The following is a 14,297-nucleotide window of genomic DNA, read 5'->3' as shown; positions in this document are numbered from 1 at the left end:
AGGTCCACTATGTTCCTAACAGATCACAACGTCCTTTCAAGATCCTCCCGATGGCAGTTGTTGGGATTTCCTGGCAGGGAACCTATGCAGAAAATGGCGTCCAGCACGCCTTCCATCATGACAATGTGAACAATTGAACAGATTCGTGTTCGACCTGTGTTCTCATTAGGTGCAGCCTTCATTAAAAGCAATTAAAACTTGGCAAATAGTCTTTTTTGGATGACTAATAGGCCATCTCCACTTCTCCTTTTGGGAGGTCAGTTGCCAGTTACCAAAAATGAAACACCTGCCTTTACATCAACGTGGCTGCTGCCCGAAATTTAGCAGCATTCCCGAAGCTGTTAAGTATGTCCGTCGTGCCAAAAAAAATGGGGCCTTGTGTTTACCTAAGTCCTGAATAAATATGGTGGATCTGGGGACAAAAATCTGATGAAAAACTTCTCCATAGGCCAGTGTGAAAAACGAAGTTAGCTTACAGAGGTATATGTAATTTATAAAGAACATAAAATTGGATGGCAATGAATGGTCATTTGGGGAAACACATTTAAAGGAAAGTGTCTCTCAATTTGAATTCCAATTAATGCAATTAATGTTTTACATGTACAGTTTCAGGGAGTGCATATTCCCTATGACTTTTGAATGAACCAAGTGAAAGTTATGTATAAAATCCACCACTGAAGGGCTGAGGAAGGGTGGCTGATCATGCCAGGAGATGGGAAGATGAGGTTAGAGAAGAGAGAAACCCCTGCTTGACACTTCATGATTGGTTTTCCCAGGTAGAGTATCCACGAAGGAGGCCACTGCATGACCTGAGCAGCTTACTGCTTGGTCGGTCTGCTGCGCCCGGACGCCTCGCAGGAGGGGCTCAGCAAGGACACCACCTTCTCGCAGTAGCCCTCGCATTCCTGCACGAGGGCCCGTGTCGCTGTGCAGGTGAGGGGCTGGGAGGTGAGGCTGAGCCGGGGGGCGGGGGGGGGATTGAACTGAACTCAGTGCGGGGTCCAGAGCTTGTTCTGATTCTTTCGGTGGACTTTGTCGCCTCTGGTCCAGATCTCTTCGCCACCACCAGGGCTCTCAACCCTAAGAAGTCAGCGAGGGCCACACGTCATCTCTGATTTATATACAGATGAGGAGGATAGGGGCCCTGAGAGATCAGGAGCCTTGCCCAGGTCAGAGTTGGTCAGCTGGAGCCCCCTCGGTGGGAGGGATGGAAGAGGGTCTGAATCAGCCCCCTCAACTCTCTCCCCGCCCACCTGTTCTGTCATCAGCCCACACCCTCGACGGAGGCCCGCCCCAAGGCGGTGCAGAGCACTAAAAAGGGAATTCCTTTCTCATATCCCAGGCACGGAGTTCACGGATCTCCACTCTCCCGCAGATGAACATGTGTTTTTTGTGGAAAGACCACACAGAGGAGTTGGGATCTCTATGTTGTTTCCAGATCTGGCCCGCGTTGGCCGTGGCCCGAGTCAAATTATAGAACCATGGCCACATTCAGCTGGAAGGAATTTAGGGATTGCCTCTGCTGGTGCATCAGAACCACCAGGACAGCTCATTAAAGACAGATTCCTGGGCTTCAGGCCCAGGGTTCTGACTCAGTGGGTCTGGGGTGGCACTGAAGAGCCTGCTTTTCTAGTAAATTCCCAAAGCGTGCCAACGCCACCAATCCACGCAGCCCGCTTGTGTATCACTGGCCTCCGATAACCTTGTCTTAAGGTGGGCCAGCAAACTTTTTGTTAACAGCCAGCTAGTAAGCGTTTTAGGTTCTGCAGCACGACTCAGCTCTGCCGGTGGAGCTGGACAGCAGCTGTAGGAATGGGTCTACAGGAATGAGCGTGTCTGTCTTCTGATAAACCTTTATAAACACAGGAGGCCAGTGGGCTGCAGTCCGCTGACGCCTCACCACAGGCTTACAGCAGTTGGAGTCCTTCCCCACCACGCCTCGCTGCCAGCTGTGAAATGGGGAAGCTATTCCTGGTCTCAGTTCTCTCCTTAGCTACGATGAAGACAAGGTACAACCAGATGGTACAAATTCAGAAAAAACATTTTCTGTCCGTTTCCATCAGTCCCATATTATCAGCTATACTGTTTTTCAGTATGGCACTTTCATTTATTGTAATAATCATTGGATTGGCTCTATAAATATCCCCTCTAATTATTAGGCACCCCATACAAAAAATAACAAGGCTGCGAGATGACAGAAGAGATCATTCCGAAGGGTAATGAAGGAACTTGGTGTCAGAAAATAAACAGAACCCTTCCAATATCAGTAATGCCACCATAGACGAGAGCAAAAAAATGAGTATTTAACACAGACAAAAAACAACAGAGTTTATGATGGCCTGACACGCTCACTGCCTTCATAAAGTATTTTAATTAATAAACATTCTATAAACAAAGACATAACCAACAAGTTATATTATTTTTTATTCATGTTAGAATTTCTATCAGTGTTTGAACATTAATATTTAGAAAGTTTGTACATTTTTGCCTTCCGAGGTTTAAAATGAGAACCACACTAGGTCACAAATGGTAACTAATACACATTTCACAATTGCATGAATATTCACTCAATCTCACTCTCTTAACACTGTTAAACATTTTCTTTTCCTTGCTGTCCTTTACAGTGAAAAGTGTGTCCCACTCGTGTCTCAGCAAAGTTCCAGACGTTATGGATTCATCACATATAAATTCTTTAAAAATATACTTCTGTCAAAAGACTTGAGGACTACTATGTACACTACAAAAATAAATTTTCATATAAATAAATTATATGGCATACTTTTATCTTTGTAATTGAAATGACACAAACCCATTTCTGCCAAAACTGGCAGACAATGAGACCCAGTTTGAATATTTATTTCCTTTAAACTCCTTACGCTAAAACCTACCATGAGTCCTTAATGAAAATGTTATATACTCTGAACTATTTAACATTAGTAAGCACTCTATACAAATAAAAATTCTGTTCAAAAGTAAAACATAGCTGTAATAGTGTTTCCAATAGAAATAAAATCCCTGCATTTTTCTGTTATAAACTGGCATGACAAATACTGTAGGAAAACATTCTTATGATACAAAATTATAAATATCAGCAAAGATTTTTTAAAAAAAAAAAAAATTAAAACATCCAAATGAACAAACAAGACAGACAAAGTAAAAAAACGATTTTAAAAGAGAGAGAGAAATTCTGGTTGCCTGCCAGCCCCCGAGTTCTCCCTTTGCCAATGTGACTATCGGAGAAAGTTCTATGCTGTGCAGAAAGCAGGGGCCGGGCAAACGGTCACGCACCACACAAGCTGGGCTCAGGAAAGGGGCGAGGGCACGCCTTGAGCCAGAGGGAAGCAGACCTCCGAGTTTTGCATCGTCTCTCTCCTGAACGCAGGATATAAGTTCTCTGAGCAGAGCTGAGTGTTAGGTAGACAGTGTGGCTGACAGAGGCACCAAACAGTAGCGGTGGGGCCATCGGGGGGGGCCCCTGGCAGAGGAACACACACATCTAGCAGCCACAGGTAGCTTCCGGTTAGCATCTGACAGCCTCGCAGCGAGTTCTAGGGTCTGAGGTCACTACACTGCTGGTGCTACTGGGGGCCTGTTGCCTTTCGATGAAGATTTTCCATGTGAAACAGGAGGCATAGAGGGAGCTGCCATTTGTGCTCCGACAGCAGCTTAGTCTGGGTACCGAGGGCTTTCTTGACACCTGCTGGTCTCCAGCTAACAGCCTAGGAAGACCACGCCCCAGAGCCAGGTAACAGAACTGGCAAGGAAGCCAGTCTTAAAAAGATCTCCCTGGTTGGGAGGTCTGTCTGCTTACACGTTCTCCAGTGGGCTGTGGGCAATTAGCATCTTCCTCCTCTTCAAAAAAGCGTCACACTGAAGGAACACTGAGACTGGTGAGAGGAGGCAATGGGTTGCTTAGGAAGTGTGCACCCATGATGTCACTGTGAACACACTGAGAACCACCCTCCTGAAGCTCATATCCTCTAGAACCTCCATCTCTGTCACCGTAGGGGATGCTCACTATTTAAAGAAGACGCAAACAAATCCGAAAGCCCCAACCAGCTGTGCAATTTAGCAAGAGAGGGAGTTTAAATTCTAGGGACTCAAAATATCACCTCTGGGTTTATTGTGGACCCAGAATTAAGAGGTTTTTCTACCTGTAGCAGGGTCACTGGCTCCAAAAGATTTCCAATCCACTCTGAAATGTGTGTGTGTGTGTGTGTGTGCGCGCGTGCGTGCGTGCTGGTTACGAGAGAGGTATGGAAGGCTGCGTTCTTTAGAGAATGTGCTCACGGCCCAGCTGAGGCTCCCCACTGGGCATGCTAATTTTTAATACCAATGAGGATGAAGAGATGTGAGCTCTGTACCCTGAGGTTCCAACATCCACCACAACGATCCACGCGGGGGATCTCATCTCCTCTGAGGCACAAGCTGGGGTGTCTGGAATGGCAGCCAATGATCTTAAGAGATGCCCTGGACTTGAAGTGAGTCTCGCAAAAGGACAAGGTGACATTTACAGCTAGCCCTCGAGATACCTTGACTCTTCCAGCCTGACTCAGGCAGAGCCCGTGAGGGGTTACAGACAGTAAAAAGAAACAAAGAAAAAAAAAAAATCACAGTACAGTACACCGGGAACTCACACACGTGTTCACACACACAGCCCAACAGGAGAATCGCTCCCACTACACCTAGAGAAGCCACCAGGGTTAACGTGCTTTCTTCATATCTGCTCATTAAACAACAACAAAATTATCACGCATAGCGTGTTTGAAAGTTAACAGTAACATTTCATACTACCACAGGGTTGTGATATGCAAATTTAAAATATTTTAAACAGAAACCTTTACAAAATAATCCTATTACATAAGCAATATTTGCATAGAATTATACAGGTAAATTATACAATATTTAAGCAGCAGCAACATATGCTGAAATTTAAGACTAAGTTAAGCTTGGTTGTGGCACAGAGACCAATGTACAAACAAGGAAGGGCCCCGCTGTGGCCTCCCCACTGCCCATGCTGGGGGCAGGCGTGGAGAGACCCCAGATCACACTACTTTACATCCATTCCTTCTTGTATATTACATATGTGTACACCTCTTAAATATTCATAGAAATATTTCACAAAATAGTACAGTTGGTTACAGTAACAACGAACGGCTCTCCTGGCACAGAACATCTTTCTACCTCCAAGCAGTTCTCTTCAAGCAGTCCTGGTGGGGCGGGGTAGGGGTAGGGGTAGGGAGGGGCTTCCAATCTTTGGCCTCTTTGCTTCAGATTTTACTCTCCCTTTAAAAGAAAAAGAAAAGAAAAAAAAAAAAGGAAGTCAAACAAAGTGAACAGGTCTATGAGTCCATATTTATGAAGTACAGAAACAGGCAGAATGGATCTGTGGTTCAGAAACCAGGAGGGTGGGGGTTGGATGAGGATGGCTTCTGGGGGGGGGGTCAGGATCCCTCCCTTGATCTGGGGGCTGGTGACGGGTGTGTTCACCTTGTGACCATTTGCTGAACTGTGCGTTCATCACACACAACCGTATGGCTTTAAAGGACCAAAAAATAGGTGAAAGGAGCAGCTGTCAGCATCTTTCTTAAGATGCACTAACCCCCACCAGGTTAACAGCAAGGGGTGAGACCCAGACGGGCACTCAGCGGGTTCTCCAGGGATGACAGAGCTCAGACAGGCGGCCCTGCCCTTTGGGGAAGAGGTCACTGGGGTTTAGGCTCGGGACACATCGACCGACGCCCAGGGAGTCCAGGGGGACGCGGCCCCCAGCTGCCCACCCACCGCACACACCTCAGTTGGAGCTGTGGCCCCGGGGCCTCTCCTCACATTCCACGTCCTGTAGCTCTATGACCTCCACCTTGGAATCCCTCCTCTCGCACCGGACGTTAAAAGGCACATGGGGGTCCTCAAAGAGCCCGTGGTCAGTCTCGGGGTAGTCCTCATAGCCCGGGCAGGGCCCCCCTCGCGGGTTCTGGCTGGGCCCGGGGGCGGGCGGGGGGTGCACGGCAACAGTCACGGAGGCCGAGGCCGTCACGGTGGTGATGGGCTGGCAGTAGCTGGGCACGGAGCCGCCCGTGGCAGTGAACGCTGGGTGCCGAGGGTTGTGAGAGCGGGCTCCCCGGGGGCCCGTGCGGTCCCTATTGCTAGGGCCAGAATGCCCTTCAGTAGAAATTTCAAAAGCGTCTCTGCGCGGTCTGTAAGGGGGCGGCCTCAGGCCCTCTCTGGGGGGTTCTCTTCGGGGCTGCTGGCCTGGCCGTCCAGGTGGCAGGGACCCTGAGTCCAGGTGGGGCTGCTGTCGAGGGTTTGAGGGTGGGTGATGTCTCGTTTCAGGATGGACCACCTGCGGAGGGCAAGGGCGGGTCAACACAGGCCAGGCGCCAGCCCCCAGCGCGGCATCACCCCCTGCTGCTCCGGCCCTCCCTTCCTGGCTCCGGCTCCAGCCTGGCCACCCACAGGCAGCTCTTCCGAACCAAGAGCTCAGTCAACCCCACAAATGGCTGGGAGTGGCCCTGGGGAGCCAGCGGGGGCCCTCCACCCACAAAAGAAAAACCCGTTCTCTTAGAACCTCCACGACGTGGCAGACAAGCGCCCTATTTGGACCCCGTGTCTAGGTTTTCTCCCAACACAGCTGGCCGGGTGCAATGGCTGCTGCCCATAAATGCAGAGCTGTGGTCTAAGTTTCCACACGCACAGTCCGCCACCCCTCCCTGCTCAGCAGAGTCAGATCCCAAGCTCCTCTTCTAAAATTGCTAAGTGTCCAGCCCTGGCTCGCCCAAATGCGGGTCGTTGCCAGGACTGACTGTCTATACTTACACCGCTGAATGTGGTAGCCATTAGGGACGTGTGGCCATTTACATTTAAATTAACTAAAATTTAAAACTCAGCCCCTCAGTCGCACTAGCCACGTTCCAAGCGCCCAACAGCCACATGCGGGCAGCGGCTACTGCGCTGGAGCGCGCAGAGAGCATCTGCATTGTCCCAGAGAGTTCCACGGGGCAGCGCTGCTCCGTCCCGTTGTTAGGAATCTGGTTTCTGGGTCTCTGTACAAAGCACGGAGCAACACAGTGGCCACATCAATCAAAAGGACCGTGACCAACTTCAAAGTCATTCAGCTTGTACCTATTTTTAGGCTCCCGCTGAACAAAACCAGATTCACACTGCAGCTCAGCAGGCGTCGTCACGGGGGGTAAGAGGAGGAAAATTTGGGTTATTTGGTTGGCCTCCCTCCCTTTCACGGAAGGGCTGCTCTGGCCTGGGACTGGAATACCCATTTCCTGGAGGGACAGCAGGAGGCCCTCCGTCGGAGCAGCACAGGGCTTAGAACCTTCCTTGGGTTTTGTGTACTGTGCTCCAGGCCTGGGGGGGGGGCGAGGCCACCCCAGGGAGCACGGTGGCGGCGCGTTGGGGGGGACGCAGTTGGGGCTCTCATGGCCTCTGAGAAGAGGCTCCCAGGCCGCGCATGAATTTTCCTGAATTACCAAAGGCTGGCTCGCAGCTTCTCTGCTCCTTCCGGCCACCCAGAGCATGAGCCTGGAGCCACAGAAGCTTCTGGTGAAGTTTTAGACAGTAACAATTGAAATACTTTTGTACCAAGGGCAACTGAAGGTAACAGAAGTGGGAGGGAGGAAAAAAAATCACTTCTGCTGGCAGTAACAACAGCACTGCCCTCTTAAATAAGTATCATCCTCGAACGATGTGTAGCTTTAAAAAAAGGCTGGCGGGGGGTGGAGGGGAGGGGAGGCACCTTTATCTCTGACCCTGAGCTCAGATGCTACTCGGCTTGAACAAGCTACATGCCGGCGCTTTGTGCAGACACTGCTACCTGCCCCTGCCCATTTCCATCCATGAGATACGACCAGATGAAATTCACATTTCTATATCTTAAGAAGAGTCAAAGAGGGGCAATTTCATTCCACTGAACCTGTAGTTTTTTTTTTTTTTTTTGCATCCTGTGATTTGCTGTTCAAAGCAGGCAGGGGCTGCCCCCTAGGGTGACGTGACTTACGGTGGAGCGGGCGAAGACAGGGTTTTCGGTGGCTTCCACGATCACTTGGTGGGCAGGGCCCCCGGCTCCCTGCTGGCTCTCGTAGTGCCGAAGCTCCTCGCTGATGCCCGACACTGTCGTCTGAGAACTGTACTCCGAGTCGGAGGAATCAGACCCGTTGTTCGCGTGACTGGGGGGCACAGCAAATCGGACCACGCTGGGGGGCGGCTCAGGGGAAGGGGTGGGCAGCCGGTTCAGCCCGTTGGCTGGAGACACCTATTTAAGGGGATACCACATTACAAGCGTGATCGTCCATCTACCTGGTGGCTACACTCAGAGTTCAAAACACAATATTATTCAGGGGTCTCTGTGCCCACTTGTCACCCCTGGCCATCCACACTACCCTGTATTCACTGCCCCCCCAAATCCCTGCCACTTTGAGGACCCTCGAGTCTGACAGCCTGAGCAAAAGAACTACCCTCTGCTTTCGCACACTGGAAAGGCAGGCTGTGCCCTTTTCACTCTTGTTCAAGCCCAGAAATTCATCTTGAGTGGAAAATGCTTCATTGATAGGACCTAAAAGACTCCAGCTGCCAATCACTAGGTTTCAAAAAAACAAAAAACCCCAAACCAAACCAGCACTACATCCCCCAAACTATTAAACTGAAGAGAAAAAAGCCATAGTTACTGAGTTGTTTACTGAAAAAGTGAACCACCAGCAAATGTGGATACACCTAACGACCAGATTAAGAGTGACCCCAGGAAAGTCGGCACTCAGGTGGCCTGTGGGCTGCACACCACGCCGGCACGGTCACTGACCTCGGGATAGGGTCCGAAGAAGGACAAAAGGACTGGCAGCAAAACCAGTCCATTGAGAACACCCAGGACCGTGAGGATTGCCAGGACGGCAAAGAAATACCTGGAAGACAAAAGGGAAGCAGGAACATTTACCACGGCGAAGTAAATTAAGCTACCCTTCACGTGCCCAAACGGCAGAGCCAAAAATTAACGAAACCCACACCGGTGAAAAGGCTGTTACAAAACTGCAGTCCAAATTCAGCACAAGATTAGTGGGTTCTTTTTTTTTTTTTTTTTTTTGTAACCTCATGACTTTAGGGACTACATTCCACAACCCAAAGTGTTCATTCATGAAGGGAAGAAAAAAAAATTAGTTTGTTAATTTGCCGAAATCTCATGGCATGTAATGTTATTTATGAATGTGTTACACAAACACAAAAATATGGAATGTCAATTGAATGGCTGAGCAGACTGAAAGCACAAATACAATGCAGAGGGGCCCCGTTCATGAAAACCCAGCAGAAGCAAACAAATGAAGTGAAGGGTGTAGAATTTAAACAATTTAGCCCAGGAGAAAAAGCAGCCCCTTCTGCAGGCAGCTAATCCACTGTGAAATGCTTCTGCATCTCAGAGCAGAATCTCTAATTAACTCTCCAGCGTATCAGGTAAGGCTTTCCCTGCGCTTTCATTAACCACAACTTTCTGCCCAGAATTCTGTGAGTTCCAGTTTTTAACCAAATAGCTCCATTTGCAACCTTTTTTAGAACACTGGAAGCAGCTTTCCGAAAAGAAAACACTGCCCATTCTGTGGTTGCTGGGGCGTTTTCGGGGGCGGGCGGTCCACAATGACGGTTTGCTCTGCCAGCCAATCTTTTGTTGAACAATTTAGCATCTCTGAATACTCTTGTTTTGCGTCAGCCAATTCAAACATAAAGGCCGCAGCACCATGAAGGAGAGGAGAGCGCACAAGCGGCCCTGCTTTCCCACCGTCCAGGGCTAAGGTCTGGGATCCTTCACGAACACCAAGGTGAACCTGTCGGCCAGGGGGAGCCGCTGGCGGAGGCTCCACGCAGCTGGACGCAGCGGGCTGCGCACAGGCGTGCGTTTCTGTAACTAACGGTTTCTAGGGCAAGTTTGCTGGAAGTGCGGCTGGGGTCGCGGGGAGCTCGGGATGTTCTGGGCAGAGGGAGGGTGAGATCTCTCTCTGTTAATGGTCCTCTTGATCATAAAACGGAACAGGCACCCAACTCTGCCGTGTCTATGTACGTTTCGACGTTAGATGAAAGGAGAGAGAATCCCTATAAAAATACAAAAACCTCGCAGCTATTGTAAACACCAGAACCTCCGGAGCTGCATTAGCGAGAAGCAAGCAGCCCACGGCCTGCGCTAATGTAAACGGCCCCGACTTCAGGCGGAGGCATTCATCACCAGCAGGCATTAAGACATTTGCATCCCATCCATCTAACTGTAGAATAAACAGACCAATTAGATTCCTGACGGCTTAGTGTATACAGTGTCTGCTCATTTAGTCGACCTCAGTGAGGGCTTTATCAGGTTAATCCATCCAGTTCGAGAAAATGGGAAGCCCTTTTAAGTGCTTGAAACAAGAACCCTGATATCTCTGGGGGAGAACAAGGAGCCATGGGTTAGATGAGAGAGCTGCCCTCCAGCCGGGTCCCAGCTGGATGCTCTAACTCAGGCTTAGTTTCCTCTCTGGGGCTCACCTGGCGTTCCCCACGAGGCTGAGTTAGAGCCTCTGGGATCCCATCACACCCTGCATTTCCCATGGTTTTGAATTGCCCGTGACCTTGTCTTTCCCCCCAACAGACCGTAAGCTCTGGGAGGGGGACGGGGTCCACGTCACTAGCTGTTGTGTGAAATGGCACTTACGAGGTGCTCGTTATAGTGTGTTGAATGAGAAATTACACAAAAGAAACTCTGTTTGACACTGGGCTTTTGCACCACAGAGAAGTTACAACTGCTAATGCCTGAGAAAGTGTAGGCTAAGGAAATAAAGGGAAACTCAAAGTCAAATTAAAGCTAAAAAGCAAACCCAGACCAGAACTGTGATCTAGCCCGGGCATGTGTCCATCTTATACTGGCAAACAGGGGTGCCAACTGGCTTGTTAGCTGATCAGCAGTCTGTGCTGAGAGGTCCAGCAGCCTGGGCATCCCCAAGGAGCCGGCTAGAAATGCACTCTGCTCCCCACCCCAGTGACATCTGATCTGCATTTACTGAGAGCACAGCAGAGTCTGAGGGGCACTGTCTACACCTCTCCATTCACTCTGCACCCAAACGACAGTGAGCCAAGCTGGGCACCCACCCGAGGGAGGCTGAACCTCCATGACGCTGCCCCGCCCAGAGGGTGTACCACGACCAACAGGCTGGTCTGTCTTCGGGAGGAAGAAACTCTGCCTACAACTTACAGCCCTCTTCAAGGCCCACCCCCCCCCCCCCCCACCAGGAATGCCTGTTTGGATTTTGTCTCCAGATTATCGAAGTGTCCCTAACAAACCAGTCATTTCTCACATTTGGTTCTGCTTTACCAGGGTCCTAACTCTGGAGCATCTTTCTGAATGAGAGAGGAAAATGGTCCCCCCTCCTGCAGTTCTCAAATTCTGCTCCGAAGGAAAACTCGCTCTCCTTTTATGCTTCACAAAGTCACATCCTTATTTAGATCCTGAACCAGAAGCTGCTTGCCATGAGATCCAAACAGAAAAAGATGTATCCAAGCTAGGCTTCGATTTCAAAGATTTCACCCCGAAGTCCTATATGAAATGCTTCTTAAATCTTAATGGGAACTTGAATATGAATTCGGGGCACATTACGTTCACTTCTTAAAAGAAATAAAATCTTGGTGACAATTTGAGGTGTCTGTAAGTGTATCTGTAAGTGCTCCTTTCTACAGTTTGGAAGGAGAAGTGACGGTCAGATTCAGTCAATTAATGGAAACCAGGTCGTCTCCTGTTGCTACTTCTAACCTGGGACACCAGTAACTGGGATGTCAGATGGTCCTTCAGGTTCAAGCTGTAGAGTTGCCTTTGCTGCTGACCCCAAACGCTCCATCTTTTCTCCCAAAGATATTCATCAAGACAGCTCTAGAAGAGAGCTTGTTTTCGCACCTCTCAGCCTATCTCTGGGTTAATAAACTCACGAGAAAGCAGAGTCGCAGACGGCAGCAAGGGTTTCACAACGCATACGTGTATCAAAACATCATGTTGCGTCCCTTACGTGTATACAATTTTTCTTTGTCGATTACACCTCGATAAAGCTGGAGGCAGATAAAGTAGAACCACAATGAAGACGTGCCACAATCTCCCAGAGACAGAAGGAAATAAGCAACAGAGATCGAATTAGCAAATAATAATGATCAATTCGAACAAGTCTTCCCTCTCACCCCTGCTTACCTGACAATGAAGTCGAACTCGGACCCTGCGAGCATCAGCACTCCCAGCAGCGTGGAGACGGCGCCGTCCAGAACGGGCGCAAACATGTGCTGGAGGGCCAGCACCGCCCTGTGGTTCTTGTCGCCAATGGCTGTTAGGAAGGCCTGGGCAGCGAGAAAAGTTTGAACGGTCAGATTCCTGGACTTAGTCAACGGCCAGCTTCGTCTTAAATGCCGTAAGCCGCTGTCACCTGCCTGCGCTGAACCTCTCAGATCTGACCGTCTGGCTACTGCAATGTTTCATGGAGGCCGTCCAGCGGGCCAAGTCTAGGCTCACGCTCAGTCGACCTGTTCGTGACAATGGTGTTTTGAGGCTGATGTAAGTCTTGAGCACATAGCAAATAAAGAAGGTAGGCATCTTTACCTTAAATTATGAAACCCTGCCGAAACCGTACGGAAATGAGCAAAACGCTCCCTTCTTTTCACCGTGACTCGCCCTTGCGTTTACATCCTCACGCTAATGATCTCACCTCATTCCCAGGGGAGGCCTCCAGTCGTGACAGCGACGACATTTTGCCTGACTTTTTGGAAGGTCAAGATCTCACTTCCAGATGGGCTTAGCTGGTGTCACGTGCACCTGGGTGCTAAATACGTTATTTCCTCATGATGCTGCTTAGGTTAGAATTTCTGTCTCTGTGTTCAAACTAACGTGTTTATAGTAGATCTAAGCACTGTGACAGCATCACAAGAAAAATACAGGACTGTAAATTCAATCAAACCTGTTCTGTGTGTGGACCTATCCCCTCTTCTGTATCCGCTAAAGTTCTAGGTCAAGGACACTGCTGATACCAAATGAGAACTTTATGGAATAGGTCTCAGTATATTAGACCATTGGCTTGAGCATCTGATCCGGGACCATCTGAATGTGGGGCAGTCACCGTTACACTCTGCCTGGTCTTCCAGTGGGACCCAACAGGGAGGGCTGAGCCCGGCACAAGCTCGCTCTCTCTGCCTGAAAGTTCAGGCTGCTGTGGGATAAGCTGAGAAGAGGACCTGGGGCCCTTGTGGGTGATGTTATGTGCCCTGGGGAAGGACAGGAGGTTATTAACGGATAACAAAATAAAAGTGTACAGAAGTATATGAAGGTGCGCTGTGAGTTTTCACATTTTTCTCTAAAGTGGCGTCTATGTACATGATGCTCTGTCAGAGCTGGAAGACTTTAGGGTCACGATAGCCGCCTTTTCCTCTTGAGAGGAACGCACCAAGATGTTCTGGAACCATGTCGTTCTGTGCTGTATTTGGGCCACGGGGCCGTAAGGGTCAAAGCTGGGTCGACCTTCTAGTTCCAGCTTATGCCACCCAAACACGCACCCAGCGATTCCTGGACAACCTTCACGTCCCGGGTGGGGTCAGGACACCGTGTCCTGCGTGTGGATGGTCTGATGGAGACTTGGACAAGCAGCACAAAGCCAGGCTGGCTCTTGAGATTTCTTAAATTCTCAGAATTAAATCTCGACCGTGTTGTAGAGGCATTCCCTCCTTGTTTATTCAACAGCAGTATGGGTACGTTGCTCATGCTACCTCAAGCGCAGAGACCCAGGGTACCACTACGGTTTAAAGACCGTCATTAGCGGCCCCATTGCAAAAACCTGTTCTAGGACTGCCCTGGTCTGTAATGCTGGCTACCAAAAAGAATGGTTTTCCCTCACATCAGAGTAAAGTGACTTGTGGATTTTTTAACTCACATGCAAATTTTTCTTTTTAAAATACATGATATTATAATTATGTGTTTTCTAAGCTGTAGGCTGGTGGGTTCTTCTTAATAAAAACCCTCCCACCTTCTTCCCAGCTCAATGTAGGAAAATAATTTGGGCAGGCTCAACATTTAGAGAACTGTTTCTATAACATCAGCTTTTTATTATACACTGGGCGGAGAAATAGGTTAACCGTAAGAAAACATTCCTTCTGAAATATAAAAGTTGACAACCTATGGAGCATAAACATGACCCTGAAAACCCCTGGTGGAAGGACACTGAAGGTACAAGGCAGCAGAGTAGGTGGAGACATGCATACGTCTACCTGTGTTGAGCCCCAAAACAGGCAAGGCTAGAGATTGCAAAAGCCAG

General features: G+C 49.2%; 1 protein-coding gene and 1 long non-coding RNA gene across 6 annotated transcripts in view; one reads left to right on the top strand and one right to left on the bottom strand.

Annotated features, from left to right (window-relative positions):
* LOC105084689 (uncharacterized) overlaps nucleotides 1-2,741 on the top strand; it is a 63,091-nt gene extending 60,350 nt beyond the window's left edge. For both annotated transcript variants that reach the window (XR_010382564.1, XR_004135272.2), the window contains 2 exons: nucleotides 777-933; nucleotides 2,625-2,741. This is a non-coding gene — a long non-coding RNA (uncharacterized LOC105084689). The remainder of the gene's footprint in view (nucleotides 1-776; nucleotides 934-2,624) is intronic.
* PTCH1 (patched 1) overlaps nucleotides 2,401-14,297 on the bottom strand; it is a 68,767-nt gene continuing 56,870 nt past the window's right edge. For all 4 annotated transcript variants that reach the window (XM_031447130.2, XM_031447133.2, XM_064490105.1 and 1 more), the window contains 5 exons: nucleotides 12,194-12,336; nucleotides 8,807-8,906; nucleotides 8,009-8,263; nucleotides 5,794-6,343; nucleotides 2,401-5,286 (listed from right to left, as the gene is read on the bottom strand). In XM_031447130.2, coding sequence (XP_031302990.2) covers nucleotides 5,795-6,343; nucleotides 8,009-8,263; nucleotides 8,807-8,906; nucleotides 12,194-12,336 — 1,047 coding nt within the window. In that variant the 3' untranslated portion in view covers nucleotides 2,401-5,286; nucleotide 5,794. The remainder of the gene's footprint in view (nucleotides 5,287-5,793; nucleotides 6,344-8,008; nucleotides 8,264-8,806; nucleotides 8,907-12,193; nucleotides 12,337-14,297) is intronic.

Source organism: Camelus dromedarius, chromosome 10 (assembly GCF_036321535.1).
Source record: "Camelus dromedarius isolate mCamDro1 chromosome 10, mCamDro1.pat, whole genome shotgun sequence".
NCBI lineage: Eukaryota > Metazoa > Chordata > Mammalia > Artiodactyla > Camelidae > Camelus > Camelus dromedarius.
The sequence above is the reverse complement of the archived record's forward strand: the minus strand, read 5'-3'. Positions and strand labels throughout refer to the sequence as shown.